This window comes from Arachis ipaensis, chromosome B2, assembly GCF_059453495.1.
Source record: "Arachis ipaensis isolate K30076 ecotype BB chromosome B2, ASM5945349v1, whole genome shotgun sequence".
Classification (NCBI taxonomy): Eukaryota; Viridiplantae; Streptophyta; class Magnoliopsida; order Fabales; family Fabaceae; genus Arachis; species Arachis ipaensis.
This window is the reverse complement of record NC_142437.1, coordinates 14,001,580-14,028,894: the sequence shown is the minus strand read 5'-3', so window position 1 is coordinate 14,028,894 and position 27,315 is coordinate 14,001,580. Positions and strand designations below refer to the sequence as shown.

General features: G+C 36.1%; 1 protein-coding gene across 1 annotated transcript; it reads right to left on the bottom strand.

Annotated features, from left to right (window-relative positions):
* Positions 1 to 1,883: 1,883 nt before the first annotated feature.
* On the bottom strand, positions 1,884 to 19,922 carry LOC107624911 (protein SPIRRIG). Its single transcript, XM_016327397.3, has 20 exons — positions 19,352 to 19,922; positions 19,049 to 19,268; positions 17,622 to 17,691; positions 17,428 to 17,513; positions 16,672 to 16,807; positions 16,528 to 16,584; positions 16,240 to 16,419; positions 15,704 to 15,895; positions 15,505 to 15,570; positions 14,253 to 14,367; positions 12,935 to 14,079; positions 12,108 to 12,807; positions 11,905 to 12,007; positions 10,690 to 11,801; positions 8,940 to 10,587; positions 5,726 to 8,788; positions 5,159 to 5,467; positions 4,569 to 4,875; positions 4,307 to 4,453; positions 1,884 to 3,704 (listed from the first exon to the last, which is right to left on the bottom strand). The coding sequence occupies exons 2-20, from the start codon at positions 19,246 to 19,248 to the stop codon at positions 2,529 to 2,531; spliced, it is 10,812 nt and encodes a 3,603-aa protein (XP_016182883.1). The 5' UTR covers positions 19,249 to 19,268; positions 19,352 to 19,922; the 3' UTR covers positions 1,884 to 2,528.
* Between the last annotated feature and the right edge of the window lie 7,393 nt (positions 19,923 to 27,315).

Sequence of the window (27,315 nt, the reverse complement as noted above, 5' to 3'; positions counted from 1 at the left end):
AAATACCCTCGTCAACTTGTTTAGAAATGAAGCACGCCAATCTCTCCATGCACAAAACAAATAAATAAGGAGAAATTAGATCTCCTTGCCTGAGCCCTCTGCGAGGTTGGAAGCTGTCCAATCTATTCCCATTCCAAAGGATGGAAAGATTTGAAGCCTGAACACAATTCATTACAAGCCGAATAATTAGAGAAGGAAAGCCAAAAGATTCAAGAGTGTGCTCAAGAAAATTCCAATCAACTCTATCATAAGCCTTTTCTAAATCAATCTTAAAAGCCATAGCTCCTTTTCTAGACTTTGTCCGCTTAAGAAAGTGAAGAACTTCTTGGGCCACAATAATATTATCAGGCGCTCCTCTACCATGTATAAACCCTCCCTGAGTTGGGCTAACAATCTCATCCAAAAAAGGTCGTAATCTATTAACCAGCACTTTAGTCACTAACTTATAAATTACATTACAAAGGCTTATTGGCCGAAAATCCTTCAATCTAGTTGGAGGGTCGCATTTAGGGATAAGAACAATCAAAGTTTCCAACAAAGAATGGCTTAAAGTCTCCCCTAAGAATGCTTTCTGAACAGTACGTCACACCTCATGACCCACCACATCCCAATATTCCTTGAAGAAAAAAACTTGAAAACCATCCGGCCCAGGAGCTTTGAACGAGCTCATATTATCCAGAGCTTCTTTAACCTCCAACATTGTTACTGGTTTAGACAAATTATCACAAGTATCCTGGCTAAGAGATGGCATAAGAATTTCTCCCATGCAATTAACCTCAACAGGCTCAGTAGAGTAAAAAATATTTTTGAAAAAATGAACGACCTCTCTTTGCAAAACTTCCGGATTATCAGACCAGGACCCATCACTGACCAGCAACCCATGAACCTTGTTAGATTTTCTTCTAATGATGGTTTGCATATGGAAAAAGCTAGTATTTCTATCACCATACCGAATCCATTGATCTCTTGACTTCTGGTACCAAAGCAATTCTTCCTGGGCCAAAACTAGATTATACTCAGCTCTCAATTCTTCCTCTTTGTGCTTCAAAATCGGATCATCGTCAGCTTCCATTTTCCGTTGAATACAATTCAAATAAGCCTCCAATTCTCTCTTTTTAATAAAAATATTGTCGAAGACCGTAGAGTTGAATTCCAACGAAGTTTCTTGAACCCCCAACAACTTCTTATGGATGCCAAAGTCTGTACTATTCCAAGAAAGATCTTTTTTCAATGAAAAAAATCTTTTTTTATTTTTTAGTGTGTTTGACAAATTTTTGATAGTAAAAATAAAAGCACTAAAAAAATAAAAAAATATCTTTTTTAAGAAGCTATAATTTACATCTTTTTTTTAAAAGCTTTTTTTTCTTTAAAAAAAGATATTTTTCACATAATAAATGAATAAAAAAATACTTTTATCTTATTTTACCCAAATATAATTGATAGACGAAAAGATCTTTTTACATGAAATATTCAAACATAAAATCACTTTTACTTTTATAAAAGATCTTTTAAAAAAATATGTTTTTCGAAAATAGCGTCTAAATAAGGCCATTGTATTATTCAAATATCCAATCATATATTATCTATTACAATACTAAAATTAAATTCCAAAATTAAATTTAACCAGAAGTGGTTATACCATCCCAACTTTTTCCTTAGTAGTAGAGATATCACAGCCCTATAAGTTCACTGTGCAGGTTACGAAATGTGTATCAATATAATCTAAAGTAGAACGATTTCAACATCTGAACAAGTTGACGATACTGGAAATTACAATTGCAAGTGATTTATTTTATTGAGTCCAATGTTCAATCTTGAACGAACATACCAGACTCTTTTTTTCAAAGCAAAAACATGGAATATTTATACAAAATATACAAAAATGACATGAAATTTTCTGAAGTTTTCCTTTAACTTTAATAACGGGGACCATTAATTAAAAGAAATGCCCCAGTGTCACTTGGAAAAAGAATTTCCGAGAATGGATTACACTCGTGCCATCAGCAGTCCCACAACAGTATCACCATTTCAAAAATCACATTCCATTTCACAGACTCGCCTTTTACTATACAACTTAATTACACACTACAAAGCTGTTTCACATATTTACATCAAATTAACATAAAACTGTGGACTTCTCTAAAAAAAGAAAAATAAAATCAAAATATGCTCTGCCAGCCACCGAAAATACAAGAATACCCACCGGAATCAACTCTGCTTCCTCCTGTTTCCACATACCCATCCATCTTTCTTTACAGATACTTCACCAATCAAGTGAAACAACGGCTCATATGGTGTTAGCCCTCTTCTACGTGCTGTGCGGTCTCATCTGTTCGCTGCCAACCTTGTTCGCGCTGTTTCGACCAGGCCACGCAATCTTCATTGGAACTTTCATGAATAATGAACACGAATCCATCTTTTGACAAATTGGGACCGATTCTACCCTCTCAACCCTATGTCAGGATTCAATGATCAAAGGCTGGCCCCAAAAGCTTAGAAGTCAAGACAACTATAATCATTTACCCATATCACCCCTGATTCAGTGAACCTCGCAGACTCTCTTCAGGTAGTGTCCAGGAAAACAAATGCCCACCGGAATCTCCACTCAATAATTGTTTCAGGTCGGTTGTAAGGTGAAGGGCAGTGACTGGATGCTTATGGAACTTATGCACTTTCCGTAGAATCAACCTGTATTCTGGTTCTTTTCCACCAAGGTTTAACGCTCCCAATCCAGAAGAACCTGATTTAAGGGAGCTCTCGGGTTCACTGCAGTGAACCATTTGCCACACCTTGACAGCTCCACTCTGGTGACCTGTTGCATACCACTTTGTGTCTAGCCAATCTGAAAATGTACTGCTTGTCACCGAGAGAATAGAATCAGATGGCAGTTGTGATGTATTGATCAATGCCAGGCAATCACCATTGATACTCCAGACAGAGAGAAGAATACCAGCAGCTGCAACAATCTCTCCGGTCAAGTCATTGACAAAAACTGCAGAGATGGCGGCTGGGAATTCGGGAAGCTGCCGTATGAACGCCATGGAGCTGAGATCCCAAATAATAACAGTACAATCTTCTGATCCACTCACAATCAGCATGTAAGGCTGGCAAACTTGAAGACATGTGATTCTAGCTGTGTGTGCACAAAGGGGCTTCTCCAACTTCAAGCGCCGCACGAAACGGGGCCCAACCTCGCTAACTCTCCAAACATTAACTAACCCATCATCGGCCCCGGTGACCAGAATCTGACCATCATGGCTAACACCAGCACACTGAATTTGATTACCTCCATGCAAATTTTCGTGTGTCGAAAGAAGTCTGTCTTGTTCATAGCTCATAAATCTCAAGCTCCGATCAGGAAAACCCCAAGCAACATATTTAGAATATGTTCTTGGTTTAAGCAAATTGTTAGTTCCTGCAATGAGAATTTTATCATTAAAAGTAACAATTTGAGTGATAGGTGAAGAACTTTTGCGGATCTCATGTGGAACAAGGTGAGTGGAATGTTTAAGGGGATGGGGAGGAAGTTTTCTGTCTGTTCGCCTTTTCCCATGGGGCTTGAGGAATAGTTGCTTCGGAGTTTGCCCAAAATGATTAATTTGTGCTAAAATAGATGCTTTCATTGCAGGATCTGTAACTGCATCTATGTCCACACTCCCTTCATAGGTATAATGATAGAACACATTGACTGCATCCTCTGCAGCCTGTCCAAAGTACAAGGGGGAAATACAGATTAGGAACAGAAGAGAAGAAACAACCAAAAGAAAAAAAGAGGAAAAATCAAATTTAGGCATTGATTTTGAACTTACTAACCGTGTCATCAAGAAATGTCACAGTTTTACAACTACCAATAAATTTTTAATAGCATGGGATTCAATTTCTACAAATTTTGGCTAATGATTTAATTAATAAGGGATAAATAGTAGTGATCAATAACTAAACTTCAATTATGACAAAGTTCAGATGCAATTCATGATGGTAAAATTGCATATTATGACAATCAAGCATCAATGCAAATAGAAGACTTTAAAGCATCAAAAAACTGTTTCCTAACTCTACAAAACTAAAGGAAGCAAAGAGACTTCTTTTGTCATTGGAGTCCATGATTATGAATCCCCACAAGTAAACAACCAGAGCCTTCAATAAATATGAATGCAGGGATCTAATTAGTGGCAATAGTTTGTAGAGTAGCCTTGACAACAAAAACGGGAAAATTTAACAATGTAAAAAAGTAAGCTTCAGAAAATATAAGAGCCAGACAACATGGAGGTGCAAATATCTACAGTGATGCAATAAGACACCCCACCTTCCCTCTTTGCTTATATCCAAAAATGAGGTCTATCCAGTGATGCAAATTTTCTGAGACATAGTCAGATTCAAGAGCTTGCCTATGCTTATTGATGAACTCTCTAGCACTACCTTTCGCCCATGGAGGTAATATAACATCCCCAACCTGAAAGATAGACAATAGTTGTTAAACATAGTAACTTCACCTGAATTTTGGCTTTCTTGATTATAGTCTATAGATACGGATGGGATAACTAAGTAAACATTGGCACTAGGACAACCTTCTCTCCAGACTGTTTCTCTCCCAAGTCAAGATTGAATCGATTCTCCAGGAACTCTGGCATGTAGAAAAACTCTGGAATCAGCTCTTTCACATCAGATGTGTTTCCTCTACCAGCAGCACTAAACCAAGTATCCCTTATACTGTTGAAAAGACGATCAGCATGGTCAAACTGGCCACCTTGAAGCTTTTGATTCTCTGCACTGAATGGAGGCAGGCGGAGAAGATAGAACAGGACAATTCCAGCACTAGAATAATGAGATCCATAATGAAACTTTGGGACCTCCGGATCATCCCAGCTCTCGTATCTAACAAAAAAAGACAATGTGTTACAAGAGGATCTACCGAAACAAATGCAACAGTTACAAATCTCCTTCCATATTATAATTACTGTAACATTAAAGCAGGAATAAATGTAATTTCCCACAAATGCAAAAATTGTTCTGCATCTCCATAGATATACATTTTGTCTGCATACCTCTTTGAACTCAGAAAATAATCCCATATCAATGACTGCAAACAACACAATCATATATAACCAACGTAATAGAGAAACAGGAGAATACCATGACAGCACTGGTAGAAACCAACCTTTTTCTAAATTCTTCTTCACCTTCAGGTGTCTGACAGCCCATTGGTTTATCAAGCCTGCGAAATGTGCTAGGATTGGATAAATCAAGATTTTCACTCTCATAATCTGCAAGAACCCATGGAAAGACTGGGTACTGGGTAAGATCACTATATCCGCGTCCTGCCAAGGTGTTAAGATGCATGAGGTACTGAAAATTGCTTATTTCACCATTTTGCCACCTTTTCGAAAATGATTTTGCCATTATCTTAAAAAGTCGGCTACCCTCATTGCTTTCTTGTTTCGATGATCCTGAAATAGTTGTGTCCAGCCTGATACAATGCAGAATATCATGATCAGGGACAACAAAAAGCAGTAAACAAAATAACACGCGCATAAAAGAAAGCGCATGAGAACCAAATTAACTAAGAAAATAAAGATGCATGGCAAAATAACATTAAAGCGTCTAAAAAGAACAGTATTGAGTTATTGTATATATTTGAAGTTCTCAACTGTTTTATGCATGACTCATCAACAAGAATGTAAAAGCATAAAAGCACTCAACCAAAGCTGATGGGATTAACACTTACATGCTATTCCGAGGAAGATTCATGGCAACGAGATTTTTAAAGACTTCTTCTCTTTCCTTTTTGTGGAAAACCAAGAGATCATTACATCCATCCATGCTAAATATTTCTATAGCAACAGGACGAAGCTGGTAATCACGCTTCAAAATCTCATGAACACTGTCAAGCTTCCACATGCGCCAAGGGTGAGGTAAATTTCCAGTGCTATGTACTTTCTCCTTTCCCCATGCACCACCACTATATGCCCATGCCCTTCCCCCAACTAATGACTTAACTGCTGTCGTCCATGATGATGTTGATTTGGATTGGAAATCTGCACTACCAGTGACATCTTTCTTGACACCCAAAGCCTGATCAATGACTGACAGTTCATCTTCACATTCCTTCTCGCAGAAGCAACCAGAATCATCAATATAGAAGTTTTCAATTACATACAAACAGAGTTCACCTATCAAGAATATACCATCATGCTTGTCAAGACCTACAACCCGTTCGCAATTATATTTGAATCGTATTTTTTCAAATGGTTCCAGGAAAGGTCTGATTAGGTATTCCCCATTATCCTTCAGTTCTTTATCAGATTTATCATCAGAAACCTTGACATCATCAAGTTTCATGGAAGAAGATTGCCATGCAGATCCCATGTCAGATCTTCCTTGCGTGCTTTCTTCTATTGGGACCGACATTGTACTAGACTTAGCACCAAGTTCAAGTGCAGAATGGAGGCTTGCTTCATTTATGCTACTGCCCTTGTCATCATTCCACTCATTCTTATCAGAAATTGCATCTTTGAGACTATCCAAATTATCAGAAAACGGTTCTTCAAACAGCTCACCATCAGGATCACTTTGTCTCCCACCATCAGCCAAAAGTTGAAAATAAGGTTTTGAATCTGATGCACCACCAGGACCATTTTCAAATTTTACTTTAGACAACTCTGATCCCTCCAATTCAAACTTCCCATCAAGGACACTCTGGATGGTATCAATTTTCAATGTGCTTCGCTCCAGTTTCTTCCGCATTCGATATGGACCTTCGATGGGGCAAAGCTGCCATTCTGGCTCTTCTGTCAAGGAGGATTTGTTCAGTGGGAATATCCCTCGTTCATGCACAAGTTGCTGCAGATGGCATTGCCACTCACTCTCTGCATGGAGAATCCATCCATACTTATCTTGCCTAACGACTCTCAACTCTGTGGACATTGCATCACGAACTGAATCCAAAGCATATCTTCGCTCATTCACCTGCTCCCAGTGTCTTAAATCCAATTTTGCAGCTTCGCGAGCCTTTCTTCCCATTTCCCTTTTTCGACGACCTTCCATAGCTTTGATTCTTACTCCAGGAAACTTTGCTGATCCAGATATATACTGCACCCACATAATGCCAGCACACTGTTCCAATACTTTATTCACCATCTGTTCAGTAGTATGATACCACTCAAAAAACTCAGGTAAACTTCTGGTCAATAATCTATCAAAACCACCATGAAGAACATCCAGTTGCTGCCCTTGATGAGGTTTGGAAACAAGTAGGTCTTCTAATGCAGCCCTCCTATGTACCAGAAGATACTTGAACACATCAATGGCAATATTCTGTACATTTTGCCTTTTATCACAGAGAAGCGATATCAAATTCACAGATAAACAGCAATTAAGATCTGTGTCAGTATTGCTGGGACAGAATATAATTCTTCTATGAGCAACCAATAATTGCAAGACAGTGCATATATCAATTCCAGAATCAACTTGAGAGGAAGTTGAGGGCAATCTTTTTTTAGGTTCAGTGAGCAAACCCAACCGTGAAAGAAGATCATCTTCCCCTATACTCACTAAAAATGATGGGAGGAAGCAATATAATATCATTCGGTTAGTGTTCTTAAGAATTGAATGAATATAAGCCTCAAGTTGCTTACTTCCTCTTGAAATTGATAAGAGCCTCTTTCCACCAGGAGCAGCTTCTTCAATTCTACCATCTTTGTTTGCCAATTGCAACATTGACAACAAGAATTCAAGAGTTTTCAAAACCCCTGAAGGCTGAGGAAAACCCCCCATGTATACACGATCGACTATCATCCAGCACAAAGCATCCAAATTTGAGGACCAGCGGATCTTGTCCAATTTTTTCTCATCCTCTTCATCATCACGCAACAGCCGCCTTTCAAGGAAATTTATAAATCTACTAAGGCACAGACCCTGGAAAACCAACACTGATTCATTATCAACATAGAGCGGAACACTTTCCAAGATGTTCTCAATGACCTGTGATGCTTTCACCTGCTCGGTCACAAAATCAGCAAGAACTTCTGCAATGAAGTCTAACACAGCAGTAGCTCCTGCAGAACATGGACCACCTCCATATCCAGAATCATCTATATCCAAAAGAAGCTTTGAGGTTACAATGAAGTAAGCATTTGTGGCAGATGAACCTTGAGAACCAGACTTCAGGTCTGAAGGTGAATCAAACTCCCAAGCAGACATGGAAGAATCAAAAGAAGGTGTGGCTGTCAAAGGAGATTTAGCTTCATTAGTGCTTGTCGTTGCACTACCCAGCCAAGATGTCAATGCAGCAACAGGTGACGAAGGTGCAACAGCAACTCTAAAACTGGACTTTTCTGAAAAAACAGGAGAATCTGGTACAGCAAAAGATGCCGAACTCTGGGATTCAGTTGGAGGGAGGATATCCGAATTGCCTTTGATACCCTGAAAGCTAAACTCATTTGCACTGGAAGTTGCAGAACCTTGATCAGCAACGTCACCATCCAAGCTCTGAACAGTTTGGACACATTCATGGGCAGATTTATTTGACTCTGATGTCGATACAGTAATACCATTTTGTGGTTTCCCTCCAGATATAGGGTTCACTGGTGCTACCATATCATCAGAGCTAGTACTTACCTGTCCTTGTGGAAGGCTTCCAACACTGATGGAGGTTTTGGCAGACTGATCCTGATCCAGAGGCAAGCTAGAAAACGTATTTTGGGAACTGGACGTATCATCACAATCATTCAAGGTTTTCTCTTCTGTCATGGCAGAGAGTTCTTTAGCCATTTTAACAGCATGTGCCGCCCTGTAAGCACAAAAGGATTAGCTTGAAGAAGTTGATCTCTTTCAGTTTATGAATGACCAAATGTAATAAAGTTATGTAAAGTCACCCTATGATTATACGTAGAAAATTTAGGATAACTATACTTGAAAGATAAATTCATCTCAAAACAAACCTCACACAGGAAAAGTACAGGTCAATACAGCTTTCAAGAAAGTCTGCTCGTCTACAAACTGCAGTAAACGGGGGACACATCTTAGCTAGATCAACCATAAATCTAATAACCGAAGTTGCAGCAGCAGGAGCTGATGCCTCTCCACCCATTAGGCGGGCAGCATAAGTCTTGTGCATCAGAGCTTCCCCCTGAAGCTCACCAGCAATGTCAGAATTTCCTTCTACAAGCTCAGCCACAAGGCTTGCACCAACCTGTGAAAGATTACCAGTTTGGTGTGCAATCATTGACTGCATGCTTACTCGATCAAAAGCAGTTTTAGCCATAGCAATCACAGATTCCAACAATTCAACAAACTTCAGTTCCGTATAACTTCCATCGCTTGGCATAAGGGCATGAAAATCCACCATGCGAACCTCTGGTAATCGAGGATAAACTGGCTTGCCAAATATCAAACAGAACAAAATATAATAAATATCTGGGGAATCATAGAAACTCGGGAGAACCCGAATCAAACCCTGATAACCTCCACTTGTGCGAAATTTAAGTGCAAATGTTGGAGAGGAAGTAAGACACACGCCAAGTAGAGTCATCACCCATCTCATACTTGTGGGATGAACTGCTTCATCAAGAAAATATGTAATTAGCTTAGATGAAACAAGTTTATGCCACTGCTCAAGCAACTCTTCAGATTTTATAGTGACTTGAAGATCAATAAGCATCTCTAGTAACATATTTCTAACAATTACATGCTTCCCCATTGACTCCCTCATTATTGGACTTTGTGGAACCAATCCTGGTGGATCAAATGTCATGATCACAAATCTAACCACGTTTTCAAGCTCAGAAGATAGAAACCCATCTTCCAAAATGACACCAAGCAATACAACCAGTTTTTCTAAGACAGGAACTTCAACATCACCCCTTTGCAAAGTCACTAGTAAATGTTGGACAAGATTAATTCGACGCAAAATTGTAAGATTATGATTTCTGTACCAGTGCATGGACACTAAATTTTCAAGAAATCCAAGTAAAGAAATTTGTATTGAAACTGGGGCTGTTACCCATAGTGTCCAATCCAACAAGACATGTTCGACCATGTCCGCATTGGACAAAACAATGCAATTAGAAGTTTCAGCAACAGTATAAGTATTCTCCAGCTCTGAAAGGTGGCTAAATGTATCCTTTGGCACAGAAAAATCATCCATGTCTCCATGAGATCCAACTGAAGAATTATCATCATGAAACTTTGACAAATAATGATCCTCAAGACTGGTATCCTGCACAGATCCAGGAGACAAAATGGTCTGAGTAGCTTCCAACTTCTTTGGTTCAGAAAAGGACGCCTCACAAGCAGCTATCTGAAAGAAGATCTCAAGAGATTGCATGTCGAATAATGCCATTCTGCGATGCAGAAAAAGAGCAAGTAGATGATAACCCCTATATGTTTGCATGTCCTTGAGATTCTGAGGGTTTTGATGAAGCACGCAAGCAAGCAAAGTAAGGGCCATATGCAGCATATCCCTAGTTTTTGCAGCATCTACAAGGGCAAGGACAAGCTCCATCCCACCAATTGGGCGGATAGTCTCTCCAATTAGACCTTGTTTACAAACATAAATATCTCCAAAGAGACGTCCAAAGCGTGGAATACCTGCAACCATAAAAAATGACCATAAGAAGACTCAGACTGGAACAGCAACTCAAATAGGTGAAAGAAAACAAAATCCAAAACTTTCCAAGTTTAGTCACACACCTCCAATGGGAGAAGCAGCTGCTGACATAGGATCAACCAGATTGAGCATTGAAAAGCTAGCTGACAATCGATTGAACTCTGTAGAAGTTCCATCAAATGCAAAAATAAGTTTCTTTCCTGAAAGCTGTAAGGAAAGGTTCCCAAGTCTGTCCAAATCCCAGACAATTCCACTCCCATCTGCCTTTAGATCTCCTTGTTTGTTGGAAGTATCAAGTCTTTGACCGGTAGCAGCCAAGGCAACATCAGCATCTAACGAATCTAATATGGCCATGCTACCACCACCACAGGCCTGGTTAGGCACAAATTGCAGAAGATCTGTGTCCTGAAAAAGCCCTCTATATCCTCTACCAAGTATATACATAAAACATATACAGCCTGGAGTGAGAACTTCCTCAAATAGATAGCAAGAGCGCATTTTCCACGTCAAGTCACTTACTCTAGCAACCCCAGCTGACGTCCCAATAGTGACATGCAATGGTTTACCTGGAGGGGACGGTGAATATCCTAACTTCCCAGTGTGTCTTAGCTTCCCATTAAGATAAACATAGGCAACACTTGCTTGGAAGAGCCCAGCAAGAGCATTTGGTTTGCTGTGAATGACTGCAAGGTGATGCCACCTTCCTTCTTCAAGTTCTAAACCAGAAAATGATAAGAAGGAAGAGCTGCTAGTGGAAAGAGTCAGAACACCATCCTCCTGGAGATAAAGTTCAGCATAGGTTGCATTCTCATTGCCAGTACCCCCAACAGAAAAGATCCTTAAAAAGTTCCGCTCATGCAATCCACCGGAGCCAGACCGCTTCTTGGGAATAGTAGATTTCGATGGGTCATTGTCTTTTGACTGTGATTTCAAAAAATTTTGAAATTGAAACCAACAAACAAAGGAATAACCAGCAGCTGGAGGCCATGATCTTTCCCCCAATGAAACCTGAATAGCAGCATGCCCAACCTTGCTCATATCCATCTCCACATAAGGTGCCAGAGAGAGTGTTTCTGAGGACATATCTTCCATCAGAATTAATCTTTCCATCATTTCAACAATTATATGACCTGTATTTTTCAGCTTCATTTGCAGAACATATCTGATGAGCGTACGAAGTTCAGATGCAGATAGCCTAATCAACAGAAACATTTAGTTATTCAAACTTAAACTTAGGCGCACATTAAATGTAACACAATCACTTTCAGTCAATAACAAAAAAAGAGTACGAATCCTACCGATAAGAACCAAGGACTTCAACAATTTTCAATGCAAAAGAAAGCAATGAAGATGAACCCAGAAGAAAAGGGGTGATAGTCTCCAGCAAAAGTTCCACACAACCTATAGATAAGAGAGCAAGGGGAGAGGGGGACGAAAGTGCATGAGCTTGTCAAGAGAGATGGGAAAACAAAAAACAAAAACAAAAAGGCATAGTACATACCTACAGAGGTTAGGTTTTCCTGATTGAAGGGGCCAGCTCGAGCCAACTTTTCGATTAAATCTAAAAGTTTTAATTGAACCATAGGAGTAAAATGCAATAAAGAACGGAGCAGAACTCTAACGGCACCAGCATTGTAAACTCGCTCTTTGTCAGGATTAATTGGACCTGACGCAGTCAATAAAAGATTATGAGATGACTCATCTATAGTGGCATTTGATTTAGTTGAACCTTCTGATGCTAAGAAAGGTGGAATCACTATTTCAAGGGCAAGTTCTAGCATCAACTGGATGACTTGCTTTTCATGCTCAACACAGAGTAAGCCAGACTCGCAAAGAAGATCAAAGAAAGTCTGTGAAGATATAATGGCATGCAACTTCATTCGATTAACAACATTGTCCGAAACTCCAGCTATTACAAGACGCATCAAATATGTAAATACTTTAATGTAAACACTCAATAAAGATTGGTCCACATCCCCACTTTCATTCTGGAATCCGTGTAGTGTGGTAAGCAAAAGGGAAAAGCCTGTGGCTTCACCGAACACCTTCTGTGCAGAGCTATTAACTCCCAATACCCGCCATAGTGCACCCATAGTATCACATGTTGCATCAAGGGAGAGCCGATATTGCAACCCCAAAGCACTAGTCACCATTCCACTTTTCAAAATTTCAACCAAAACACCTAATTCTTCAGGATGTGCCTGACAATAGACATTATAATCAGACGATCATCATGATGATTCAAGTAAAGAGGAAGGAAAACAGCACTAATAAATCTAATAGGCAGGATACATCACAAGAAAAAAGAAATTGTGGAGTTAAACCAACCTGAGAACTATCTTCAATTATAAGACATGTCAATATCCTGAGGACCCCAGGGCGATGTACATCAGAAGCCAGGAAAGGCAGAATGGTAGTCACACCATTAGCTGCACGAAACGAAGCTTGATTAGTCTCGGCTTTCTTCAATAAAGATACCATGCAGTCCCAGGCAATAGCAATTGTAGCATCAGCTTCAAAAATGGGGGACTTCCCGGTACCAGGTTCTGAAAGCCTAGGTGAAGAAATAATAGCATCCTTTTGTTCCAGATGTTTCTTGAAGCTGGTCGAGCTATTTTTTCTCTCCAACGGATGGAGGTTAACATTCTGTGCATCCAGACCCCAATGCCTGTGTTGCTTCAAATCATCTAACATAACTTCCAAAACACCAACTTCACGCAGAACTTTCTTGTACTGTTGATCAAAGGATAAGAGTTTGACAAAGAAAGAGAGTATTGTATGCTTCAAGTCTGATGTTATTGGCTGCTGCAACAAGCAGCAAAGTGAAAGTAACTCTTGCTCAGGAACACAATTGACAACAGTCACAGCGTACTCGAGAATTTTCAAAATTATCTCTTGCAAAGATGAAGGAAAACCAGCCATGTTTAGAATTAAAAGTGGAACAGTTCGTAATTGCTGACACAATTTATAGTTTTCTATATGTCCTGAAAAAATTTTGAACAGTCTATTTAATACTTCAGCCTGCAACTCCCGGCTACTTGCTTTGAGGAGAATATCTTGTAACATCTGGACTGCTTCCAGGTCCTTAATTTTATCAATGTCTTTCTCCCATAAATCATCACCAAGCCAATCCATCGATGATGTGTGACTTCTGTTATGAGGCCCACCCTTGTTCTTAGAACCCTTTCCTCCAGAATGTGGAGACTCAATTGGCCCGGTTTGGGCTAGACTAACAAGAACATCTAGCAATCTAGATAATGTGGGTGAAAGATATTGAATGGAGTCATCGAAATTTTCTCTTCTGCAATCTTGGGAACCATCTGTAGCACCATCCTGTTCATCAGATGAGTTGGAATGAATAGACTGAAAGCCCTGGTTTTTTTTCAAGTTGGACAGAGTGAGAGCAAATTGAACAAGGAATTGATATCCATGCGCATTATGTATATCCTCACGAAGTCTGACACTGCCGGCATCTGTAAAATAAATATAACAAATCAAAACTACCCAAACAGTAGATGGGGACAATAATGCTGTCAATTTTTTCTAGCAGTGAAGAAATATATGCAGCCAATAATTATGCCATCTATCAGAAACTCATACTTCCTCTTTGGTTTTGGTAACTCGGAAGAATTGATTAGGAAATTACCAGTTCTATGCGACAATTCCACACACTTAAGTAACAAGTCGACAATCCCTACAGTATAGGCGGCATCACCACAATCAGGATCAAAATCTTTCACAGCCAATAAAAGAACCTTTATCTGCATGACAAAAAGATATATCACATAACATAAATTTCAACAAAATAAAATGAATACTTGGGGTAATAAATCATAATCAGTACAATATCCTACAACGATTGTACTGCTTAAAAGGTGCAAACACTAACGACCTCAGCATTATACAATATAGCCAGTGGCAAGCAACAAAGGTACAAATACATGATATTTTATAATGATACTGTACATGTATATTTTATCAGGATGTTAAATTATTTGAGCTCATGATAGTTTTACTGTGTACAGCAACTTCCTAAGATGTTTGGAACTGTCTTAAGTTAAGCACAGGAAAATTTCAGCACTGATATATAGTAATTTCATGGGTATGCTTACAAAGAACGTAGAAATAATGAAATATATAGTATTGGTTGCTGAAGAGATGCTTGCATGAGTTTTAAATGGGTTAATTGAATATTGCACAGATGATATCTTGAGTAAATCGGCCCATTGCCTTGTCTTTTCTATGAAGAATATCCAAACCGATCAACAAAATCAAATTAACAACACAAGAAATCCAACTTCATGGAACTTGTTTATAATATATTAGCATATCCACCTAAACAAAAAATTAGAAGTTAGTAACCCCTGCATTGTGTTCTGATGGTTTCTCCCATGTACTTCCCTTAAGCTATGTCTCAGAAGAGCCTGATGTGAATACTTTTGCCTTTAAATAACAGATCTGCCTTTCTATTACAGAATGGACAATGTTTCCTTTATGAAACGTGCATTGTATTTCATGTATAGGTAATTACGCAGCTCAAGGTCCACAATATGATTATCATATGAGAAGCTGTGAATGCTTTGTTTTTCTATTCACTTGGCATAAAATGACAAGAGGAAGAAACGAGAAGATCTTTTCTCACAATATTCAAATCCAACAGCTACATCAATCCACCCCTTGAGCCAATTCCCAATAGTAAGAAAATAAGTTTCCAACGTTGGAGGCTCAATCAATAATCTAGGCTATTGCTGGTGACCACTGGCTTGTACAGTAAAGTTTAACAGCTGAAAAAATATATACATAACTACAACATACAACAAAAGGTATCATATCTATCTAGTGACACAAGTTATTTGACAATAGAGAGGGGAGAACAAGGAATCAAACTAACAACATACCAGATGATGCTTGCGGATGTATTTGGCCGTACTTCCATTGTCATTGCCCAAAAGTAGACCAAGTATCTAAAATTATAAAAGCACCAAAACTGTGAGGCAATCAATCATCAGATGCACAAAACCAGCTCAAACTACTCACATAAACAGTATTTACATCATTTGTCACTATTTTGACCATAGAAGCATGCATTTCACGTACCTGCATGGCATGTCTATGAAGTTGTATACTGTGCAGTGGAACAAGTCCTTCCTTATAACGAGAGAAAACAATCAAAGATCCCTTGGCAACCATTTGAAAAAGTAACTCAAGTGACTCATCCTCAATCAAACTCTGTGCAGCTGATGGATGGCTTGCCAGGGCTTTCATGATATGCACAACACTAGCCTCTACCTACATAAAGCAAACTAGTTTAAAATGCAAATTTAGGAATTGGAAAATTCCAGTTATAAACTGATAACCAATTCGTGTATTTTATGCTTAATGCTCTATGGATACAGAAAGGAACTGCTATACGAACTACTGCAATACAGTGATTATGCCTTGTGCTGCAATAGCAATTAGAATTTAGTGCCCAAATCATTGTTCAATATTTTCAAATTAACAAAGGCTGCTAGGCCTAAGTTTGTCACACACAAGAAAAATTCAAATCTTTAAAACATGATTAGATGCCACCCACTCGTGCATTGAACCACAAAAACACGCATAAAATATACATAGTATGGAGAGAAAGGAACCTCAAGTCGGCGCCCTTCCCCAATATCACCATTATAATCTTTTTGCAATACCAACTGCTCTTCATCATCAATAGCAGTATTTGCTCGTTGACTGGTTACATCAGGATTTAGAAGGGCATTTAGAACATGAATGAGACAGCAAAATATCCCAGAATCAAGTAGAGATTGTTTGTCAATAGGCTGCAGAAAAATGCACACACAAAAACTCCACTTAATGCTTATGAAGAATCAAGGAATTTACAACGATGGAAACATAAAATCTTTCACAAAATCTTTCAAGAAGCATACTCCAGAAACAAGGATTTCAACTGAAGCTAATAAATTTGCTCCTGGACTGATGTCATCCTGCAAAGAATGGTATCACTGTAAATTCACAAAAGGATATACAGCTTTAAAAAGGGCAATTTCGAGAGAGAAATGTTCAAGAGATACCTTTTTGCCTTCAGAGAAGAAGTTCAAAACTTGAGCAACATCCAGAGATCTTGATTTGCTGCTTATTTTTAACTTTTCTATATCTGTTACAAATGCTCTTCCAACAACGAAAGAGAATATGTGTGTCTCAACTAACCTGTTTGCCATCAATGTAATAAAAAATCACTTAACAAAATCCCACCAGCAACATGAATAACATTTTATCTTTCAGAACAGTAAATCTTCAGGAAGGAAACACCAATCTACCTTTTTTTCCAAAAATCTTCAGAAAGAATAACTATAACTATATAAACCATATGATTATTTTATGACAATGACATCTCTAGACCTGCTTGTGGTTATATGAGACAATTTTTCAACCAAAAAAACCATACATGTCTGTATGATGATTTTACTCTCTTGGACCACACATATATCAACCACCAGTTCAAAGTTCATTAATTGTCATCATTATAAGTTACAGCAAATTTAAGTATTGGCATTTTCACCTTTAGCAATCCTTATCAATACAAAGCACTTGGAAAAGAACAGTCAAGCATATAAGAAGCATTTACTGCACCACACAAACTGGATAGTAAATAAAATAAAGCAATATGTTGCAATTTCCAACAGACAATTATATTTACAAAACAAGGAATGCGATTACTGGAGTACAAAACATTTGCCCTAATGCTTAATCACACCAAAATGTTGCATATAAGGTAAGGCATCCATGAATAAGTATGGAATGAAGATAAGGAGAAATAGTGTCTTTACATGGTAACTAACTGAGCTACATTAGCATGCTGCTTTACTAATTTACAAAAGGCATCTATACTCAAAATCAAGGACGCTTCCTTTTCCTGCAAGCAAATGACAAAGCATAAGCAACTGATAATTTACCATAATGAACAATTCAAGGTCAAATATGAATGAGACCACCAGAAACCTAAGCAATAAAGAGAAAGAACCTTCTCAGAGCTGGATGACCGAAACTCTTCCCAAAATCTCTTGAAGTCCAATTCCAGTTCATGTTTATCCCTGATTTAAAGCTAGAAAAGGTCATAATCATATGTAACATTAAAAGTGAAGCATGTGATGTAATAATTTAAAATTGAACATAAAAAATAAAAAGCTTGAGAATCAGTTCTCACCAAATATTATACATCAATTACAAGAATTTGAAATTAGAGGCACTAAATGAAAGAACGTGAGTTCATATCTTATTCTTTAAACTTAGACTCAACAATAAACCAACATGAGAAATGTTCCAAAATATGCTCCCATGTGGCAATGATTAATGAATGGATGTGCAAAACTAACTGTAAATGTGCTTTCATTAATATATAAACCATTGGCTAATTTTAAACTTTCTATTCGATAAATATGAGCACCTGGTGGCTCGGAGCTAAATGTCATAAACAGCTAAATGTGCAGATCAGCCTATGTGATTGCAATTTAAAAATTTGATTCTCGAATTGAGCTACTGATGAACTATCACGCAGTTAAGTTTCCAACTTTCTATTACTGAAATTTAATACGATGCCATTTGCACCATGCATCATCACAAACTAGAACATTACTATTTATAGTATTTAGTGAAAACCAGCCAAGGAAATGAAATTAGTTGTACTGTATGCACTTCCCTACAAGATAACAATTTTAGTAACCATGTTGACAAATCAAAAACTAATGGTAAAACAAACACTAGCAATCTCGCGAAAATCTAAATTATTCAAGAGACATACACACACGCACACATGCACACAAAGATAACTGCCATGGCTTTAAGAACAAACGGGACTCTGCTTTCTCTACCCAGCAATAATCCTTTGCCTTAAATTAAGCTAACAAAACTTCTTACAGCTTAGAATTGACAACTCAAGTCAATGGCAGAAAATAGAAAGCTAAGTTAATAAAGGATTTTGGAAATAAGCCCATAACCCTTCATACTTCCCACAAAATACCAATTACAGAAGTAAACTGTCTGAATAAAGTTTTCTAGGAAAGGTAAATCCACAATTCTCTCTCCTTTCCCTTCCATTCTTCACAAGCAAAACTCGAAGCCAATGTAATAGCCAAGCTCAAATCCTCCCACTCAAACAACAGAATACAATTTCCATTGCTTAAACTCAACCAAACAACTACTAGCACATCTGAATCATACTTATTTTCAACTCAAAATAGCTCATAATCAAATGCATTTGAATCAAACTTCACACTGAGAGAGATTTAGCCAAAAACTATATTTAACACACAAAAAATAAAATAAAATAAGAAGTGAAGTATCAATCCTCTAGCCTGACTAAAACAAAGCATTCCTTAACTAATTATTCAAAGATTTACATTAAGGAAAAGTAAAATAGTGCTAAAAGAAGAATGTTGATGCGGAACAAACCTGGAAGGAGAGAGAGGAGAGATTTGCGAAGCTGAGAAGGCATTGTGGTTAGGAGAAGACGAAGGAAGAGATGTAGGGGAAGAAGCAGAAGGAAAAGAAGCGGAAGCTGAAGCAGAAGCTGAAGAAGAAGAAACAGAGGGCGGCGATTGAGTGAAGCCAACCTTCTCTCTGAAGTCCTTAAGCAACGTCCCCCATTTCATCGTTCTCCTACCTCTCGATCCTTCAAACACATCAACAACACAGTTAATTTCAACAGATCCACAACAACAACATGAAAAAAGGAAGAAAATCTGCGATTATTACAGCTCCGAATGCGTTCAACCGTGCCGATTCAAAAAATAAAAATGGCAGGGAAGGTTCAGCGCCAACCGAGATCCGCCACCACCACCACCAGATTGCGATTCGAAATCCCTCCAGATTCGTGAAAAAATTGAAAGTTCTTCGCGGCGTTTTTTTTTTCTTTCTTTTTCTTTGTTCGTTCTTCTCTTCCCTAATTTTTTACTATCATTTTAATTTTTTCAGGTTTCTTTCTTCTTCCTCGTCGTCGTCGTTGAGGTCTTCGATCAATCTAGCTTCCTCTAATTTCTCGGAAAATGTTTCGCAGCCCTAGAAAGCGGAGGGAGAAGAGAAGAAGAGAGCTAAAAACGAAACGGTGTTTTTTTTTTTTCTTTTTTTTTTCTTCTTTTGTGAGAGGTACTGATGTTTGTTCGTTTGTTGAGAGAGAAAATAATTAAATTGGAAAAAAGAAAAAAGAAAATAGGAAGAAGAAGAAGAAGAAAAATAAAGTAAAAAAGGAAAATGGAGAATTTTTTGGAAAAAAAAATTAAAATTGTTGCTGGGACGGCCTCTTTTTTTTTTTTTTTCTTCAACCTATTTCGCTTTTGTGTTTTGCTGATGGTATTTATATGTGCGAGTTTAGTGTGTGTTTTTTTTTCTGGTACAGTTTTTCTTGTTCTCTTTTCACTCCCTTTGTCCATGTCAGCATAGGGTCCACGAATTGGAGGGATCCACGTGGAAGCCCGTGATTGAAGGGAGCAAACGTGAAAGCCTCTTCTCTCTTACTTTGTTGGCGTCTTTGGTCTGCATGAGATTTGGTCTTCAAAGATTATAATATTAAGTTTGACATTTGATTTGTGGCCTGTCCCATGTTGTTGATTTGCACTTTCCTTTTTAATTTAAGAATTTAATTTTCATATTAATATAAAATAATTTTATACCTTAGTAAAAGTAGTTATCTTTTATGTTTATCATGTAAATAGTCTTTAAAAAACAAATATAAATTAATAAATATGCAATAAGTTTTACACTATTAATATATTATATTAAATTCTTAAAATATTACTGATTAATTAATTCAGTCTTCTATTACATTCTGTCAAGAATTTATAAATCTACCATTTCAATCATTAAATACTTATATGGAATTTTTTTTTTCTTATGGAGCTATAAATTTATTATAAAGTTTTTCAAAAATATAACTGTCATATATATTACTCTTATTAATTAAGTAATATTAAAGATTATCATTTATTGGGAACTATTTTATGAGCTAGACCAATAATAATAATAATAATAATAATAATACAATGACATTTTTTTCTTATTTAAGGTTTATCTCATTTTCTTTATTTGTAAGTTCCTGTAGGATATATAATTATACATTTTGATATAGATTTTTTTAGGAAATTTTTTTCTATAATATCTTTTAGTTACAGACCAAAGACTGATCTATCAAAAATTTAAATTTTATTTATAAATTTATTATTGACCAATAAATTACTACATATATAAAATAGAATTTAAATTTTTAATACTTATTTAAGCGGATCATTCGACCAGCCATGGATTTGTTAATAATGCTTAGGAGAGGCATTATTTCAAAGCAGATTAAATTACATTAAATTTCTTAAAGACAGCCTTGTGAGTTATGTGACGTAGATAGGTTCCTTTTCTTTGGGGGCATTGCCATTTTACGCTGAAGGAGTTGTTGCCAAATGCAATATCTTTCCAATTTCTTTATTTACTAAATAAATCTGCCAAATTAAAGAATGTCTGCTAGTGCTATGTTTTCGTTTTTTTTTTTTTTTGTATTTTTTTAATGTCTTTTAAATAATTTAAATGAAAGTTCTATCTTCTGCCAATTTTATAATGGTTTGATTTGATTAGAAGTTTTCATTTAAGCAAATTTATCTTTGCAGCATACTTATTATCAAAACTTTTATATCGTATGCTTACGAAAATCATGCAATTCTTACAAAGACATTTAAACATTTTCTCTAACATTAATTGGATATCTATTCATTGGTGGTAATTAATTAAATATACAAAAATATAATTTGATAATTTATGTATTAACTTAAGAGGTTCTACCTTTTTCCTTATTCAAATTTTGTAATTGACAAGAAAAATAGTTGAATTTTATTACATTTTCAAAATCCAACTAACAATAGTTTTGGTCGAAAAAAATTATAGCTGTGGATTTTTTCCAAAAAAAAATATTAATATACTTCCTAATTATTTATACATTTAGGTATATATATCTTTCAAAAATATTTCCTTAATTTTTATCATATATATGATGATTAGTAGACTGTAGACATATATGAATTTATCAATTCATGGACGACGACCATTCAAGACCAAACTTTTTAAAATATTCAATTAATAACATGTTTGAAAAAATCTTAAGTGATCTCTTGGTCTTTTACAATCAGCGATTAAAATTGTGTTTTATTTGTATTTTTATTTTATTTTTTTTTACTGTTTTTTGTTTTTATAATTAAAAAAACAGATAAAAAATAAAATTTTATTATTTTTATTATTTTTTTATAAAATTTTAAAAATAAAAAACACAAAAAAAAAAACATAAACGAAACGCATCCTGATAATTTTATTTTCAATACATTTATCTTCACTTGATATGGAACAAAATAATCAGCTAGCATAAAGTACTGGTCATAGTTTACATTAACAATTATTTATCTAAAATTTTGTTGTTGATCCCATCACGATCTAGTAAATTATTATATTTACAAGATCTTTCTAATTAAGTTTAGATGTTTATTTTAACCTTAAACGAACGGCTGATATATATGTTGAACTCATTTGAACCTTTGTATTTTAAAAATGAAAAGTCAATGAAATGGAATGTAACTAATTTATTAAGGCCACAATATCTCTGTCACTAAGACTACGTTTGTTTACAGAGATAGGACACTGAGATAAGAACACAGAGACACAAAATTATATTTAGCAGAAGAGACATGGACAGAGATAGTGTGTCTAAAAACAATGAATTAGTGTATTTTGTGTCCATCCTAACAGGAAGGACACGGAGACACTAACAAGGAACAACTTATTTTTTATTTTTTCTTTCTTTATTTTTGTTAATTTTTCATAATTATATATTTTATTGTTATATTTTTCATCTCAAATTTTTTGAATGAAAAAAAAAAATAAGAATAAATTAGATTTTCATAATTTGTTCTAGTTTATCACCAAACAGAATATAAGAACACAAAATTTTATGTCTCTATCCATCAGTGTCTTGTCCTGTCCTGTTCTCAATGTCTTGTCATGTTCTGTTCTCAAAAACAAACGTAGCATAAAATACTGATTTGATGCAATTACATGATATAGTGAACTACATGTGATCTATTAAGTGCCGAAAGGAATTGATAATAATTATATAATTTGGAGAAGGAATTTTATGTCTCAATCTAGCTCCTATAATCCCTAAAGTCCCCCAAACTGCATCATTGTCTTCATAGGGATAATTGGGAGCAGCAGTCAAGGTTCAGAGAGCTCAAGTAGGTCACATTCACATAGAATGTGGGCGAGGACCACCAATCGCATAAGAGCTTCCTGCTTTCTCAATGGTGTGAATGCAGGATGCGCTTGTTTTTCGTTGGTCTGGTACAGATGCCAACTCTAAGCGATCTTTTTTTGTTGTCTAAACTATAATGTGAGTTGTTGAATCCTGAGAGCTTATTGGAACCTTTTTATTAATTATTTTTTATGTTAATTTCTTTTTTTGTTCTGGTATCATTATAGACCATAAGAAAGAAATAGTGTGGTCTTTTCGTATGGGCAGATAAGGAGGATGAAGCTATTGTTGGGAGAGTTAATCCACCAAGAAATGCTGACCATTGAAAAATGAATTTAAGTTGGACAATTAGATATTTAGAAGCTAATGTTAGGATTTTAAAAATATGGAACTGTGTTTTAAGTTTGTTTGTGTTTTCGATTGTGGTTTTGTGTATTGGTTATGGTTTAGTTGTAGAAAAATAATATGTTGAATTATTTCTGATTGTACAAATCAAATTGACTTGAATACAATAGATATATTGAATATTATCACTTTTTGCAATGTACACATATCAAGTTGCAGTTAAAAACATGACCAATCAAAAATAAATTATAATAACTAATATGTAAGTTTTATTTTAAAATTGGCTAATATGGTGTTGTTCAATATAATTATATTTTTGCAATGCATGAAGTTGTAGTTAAGAACAGTACTTAATGGAAGAAAAATTATTATAACAACTAATATGCAAGTTTCATTTTCAAATTGGCTAATGTGGTGATGTTGAATATTATCACATTTTACAATGTGCACATATCAAATTGGCTAATTAAAGGTAAATGATAATAATAATTAATAGGCAAGTTTCTTTTCCAAATTGATAATAAGGTGATACTAACACTAACAGTTATAATAGTCACCAGCATTGATACCTATATAGTATCATCATTATACAAAATACTAAAATTATTTAAAATAAAACCACCTATTTAAATTCAAACTTAAACACTCTATATCAGTTTACTGTTTCTAACTGGTACATAAACAAATCTCAAGATACAATGATTAAGATGAACCCAAATTTAACATAATTGAATACTACAAAACATAAAGCATTCCATCACTTCTTCTTTGGAGGTATGAAGCCTGGCATAGGGACAAACTTTATGACCCTTGCCAATCTTGCTATTGTCCCATAACTTACTCCCTGCATTAGGTCCATATTTGCAGCAGATGAGGGTTGAATTGATCTTTTTTTTTGGGAACAACTTTTTTAGCTTTGTAAGTGGAATTGGAACAAGTAGAGCAACCAGCAAGATAATGGGTCAGTTCTGCTACAGAAATGTGTAAGCAAGAATTATTGTTTATTGCTTCGGAGTGAGTTGAGACTCATATCCTTTCATTAATCAATGGTTGTGAATAATTGAGTTATGTGATTTCATCCTCTGAAACTGCAGTATCATTTTCAGCATTATTACCAGCATCATTTTCAATATCATTAGCAACATCATGTCCATTATTGCTAGTAGCAGCCCCATTATGTCCATCGACACCAACATTGGCAACATCACCAGTATTTACAGCATTGTTAGTATGTGCAGCAGCAGCTTCAGCAATGGCTTCATCATCAATCTTTCTATAACTGTAGCTCCTTTTAGTGTGGCTTTTTGTCTCACAATAGGTACAAATGAACTGTTTGTACTTTCTGTTCAACTTAATTTTACTTTTTTTCTTTTTACTGTCGGAAGGTTCTTCATTAACATCTTTTCTTCTCTTTTTTTTCAAAGTTCTTGGCTTTCTCTTTACTTTAGAAGCTAAAGGCATAAGGTATTGAGATTTTTTTCACAGTATTTTTCCTGTAATTGGATTCAATGAGTGCAAGTATGTAACCCTATAAGAATTCATAGTCAACCATTTGTGACAAAAAATTTTAGGATCTTTGTTTACCCTTAACAGTTCAACACATGCATAAACACATGACATATCTACAATTTATGTAACTAGTTAATGAAATTTATACAGCAAGCTCAACAACATAAATAAATATATATATTAATGAATTTTTTAAAGTATTTAAAGTCAGCTCAACAACATATATATAAATTTGCCGAAGTATATATTTAATTTATACAATAAGCTCAACAAAAACAAATACATATATTAATTAAATTTGTCGAAGTATATAAGGTCAGCTCAAGTGCTCAACAACATAAACAAATAATATATATATTAATGAAATTTTTAGAGTACATATAATAATGAAAGATAGACCTCTTATTTGCCAAAATTTGTAGGTACAGATGCTCTTTCCCAAATCAACTGACATATTGGTTGGGCACTCATAAATTTCAAATCTTTCATAGTATTCAACTTCACTTCAATGAGGAAGCCACTTTTCATATTCTTTTCTTATCTTTTATAGTCTGCTATGCTGAATTGGGGGTAATTTACCTATGTGATTGGCTAATTTCACTTTATTCTTTGCAATTGAGATCATTGCAAACAACCTGACCTCCTCTAAAAATGTTATAATCGGCTTTGCTCTGTACTCCTTGATCCTAGAGTTAAAAACTTCACATGAATTATTTGTGATGTTATCAATTTTTGGGCCATGCTGAAAGAATGCCTTGCTCAAAGAATGCCTTGGTCCACGATTCCTTAGGCCATTTGTCTAAATAAGCCCACGCTTTTTCACTTCGTTTTCGAATCCTGTCCATTTTTTGCTGAAATTCATACCTTGTAGTTTCTCTAGCACACTCCCATAAAAGACCCCTAAGTTTTAACTATTTCCATTGCTTATTAAAGTTCCGCGACATGTGGCAGACACAAAACCTATGGTGGGCCGTTGGCATTACCTCCCGTACTGCTGGTATAAGTCCCTGCATCATTCAATTTATTTAATATCGTGCCTCAAATAGACCCCTCAAAATATATTAATGTACTCAATACAACTCCTTAAATATTCTAATGAACTCAATTAATAGCAAGTTCGGAAAATTAAATAAATGAACGAATTTCGTTACCTTCTACATGTCTAACATTATGCACCACCCATGATTTGATTCACCAACATCATCAACCAGCAGCTCCAAAAACCACCTCCAATTTTCTATGTTCTCCATCTCCATTATGGCCCAAGCAATGATGTAGACATGGTTGTTGGCATCCTAGCCAACTACAGAGAGGATTTGTTCTCCAAACTGTGTCTTCAAGAATGCTCCATTTAGGCCGATTAGTGGTCGACACCCAGCCTTAAATCCCTTCTTGCTTCTATCAAGGCAAACATATATTTTTTTAAAAAATGGGATCTGAATCGAGTTGGGGAGTAACACAACCCATAATGGTGGATCCAGGATTTCTCTTAAGAAGAGTCTCTGCATAGTCTCTCAATCTTAAATACTGCGTAGTCGCATCACATATACCACATTTTGTGCATCTGTAAGGGCTCTAGTCAATGATGATTTGTTCAAATTCAAGTCACATATTCTCTTAAAATATGTTGCTGCCTAGCCATGTTTCAGGTTTGGATACTTCCTAAGCTTCTTGACTAATTTTTCTGTAAGACACTTCCTATTTGTAGCTCTGTTTTTTCTCTTTCTGGGACATATATGATCATTATAATATGTCTTCATCTACTAGCATGTCTCCTCATGATATTTGCTTGCATAAGCCATCCACTTACATCCTTGTTTTTTCCACTTACAAATTGCTCTTGCCCTGTAGCTCTCATTCCTTCTCCATTTGATTTGCCTTCCCTCTTGTATAGTGAATTTCCTAACTGCTTCAATGAAGTCTTGTTTAGTGTTGAACTTCATTCGTACTTAAAGGTTGCAATCTTCGGATCTAGCACCCTCATTAAATTATGGGAACACATCATCACTATCATCAGCTGTGTCCTCATCTTCGCTGTTTGGGAGGTTTTTGTCTCTTTGGAGTTTCAGGAGTCATTTTCATCCGAATCAGCACGATATGGATCATAGGCATCATATTTTTCACCCTGGGCAATAGTTGTATTGCCTAACACTTCTACCAATTGAACCTCCTCATCAGAGTTCACCACTAGCATATCTTCTTTCAATAGCATTTTTTCTTTCCCTTGCTCCAAGCAGACCCAGGTGCATGTTTCAACTTATGATTCTTCTTCGTCACTTCAAATCCTCCATTGTTAGTATTAGTTTCACTTGAGTTGTCAATAGCTCCTGGCTTATAAAGGAAGTCTTTAGCACTCTCATATGAATCATTGTTACTGCTGCTGTCATCCTCATTGAGATGCTCATTTTGTTGAACTTTAGGTATTGATCTACTAGTTGATCTGGTCACAAGGAGAATGAATTTGATAATGTTTGCTTGTATCTTTTTTAGTGGTAGGCTTAGATGACTAGGACTTTGGTTGGGTTTGCTTGACAGTGGTGGGTTTATATAAGTTGGCCTTAGAGATAGCGAGCTTCGCAGTGGTGGG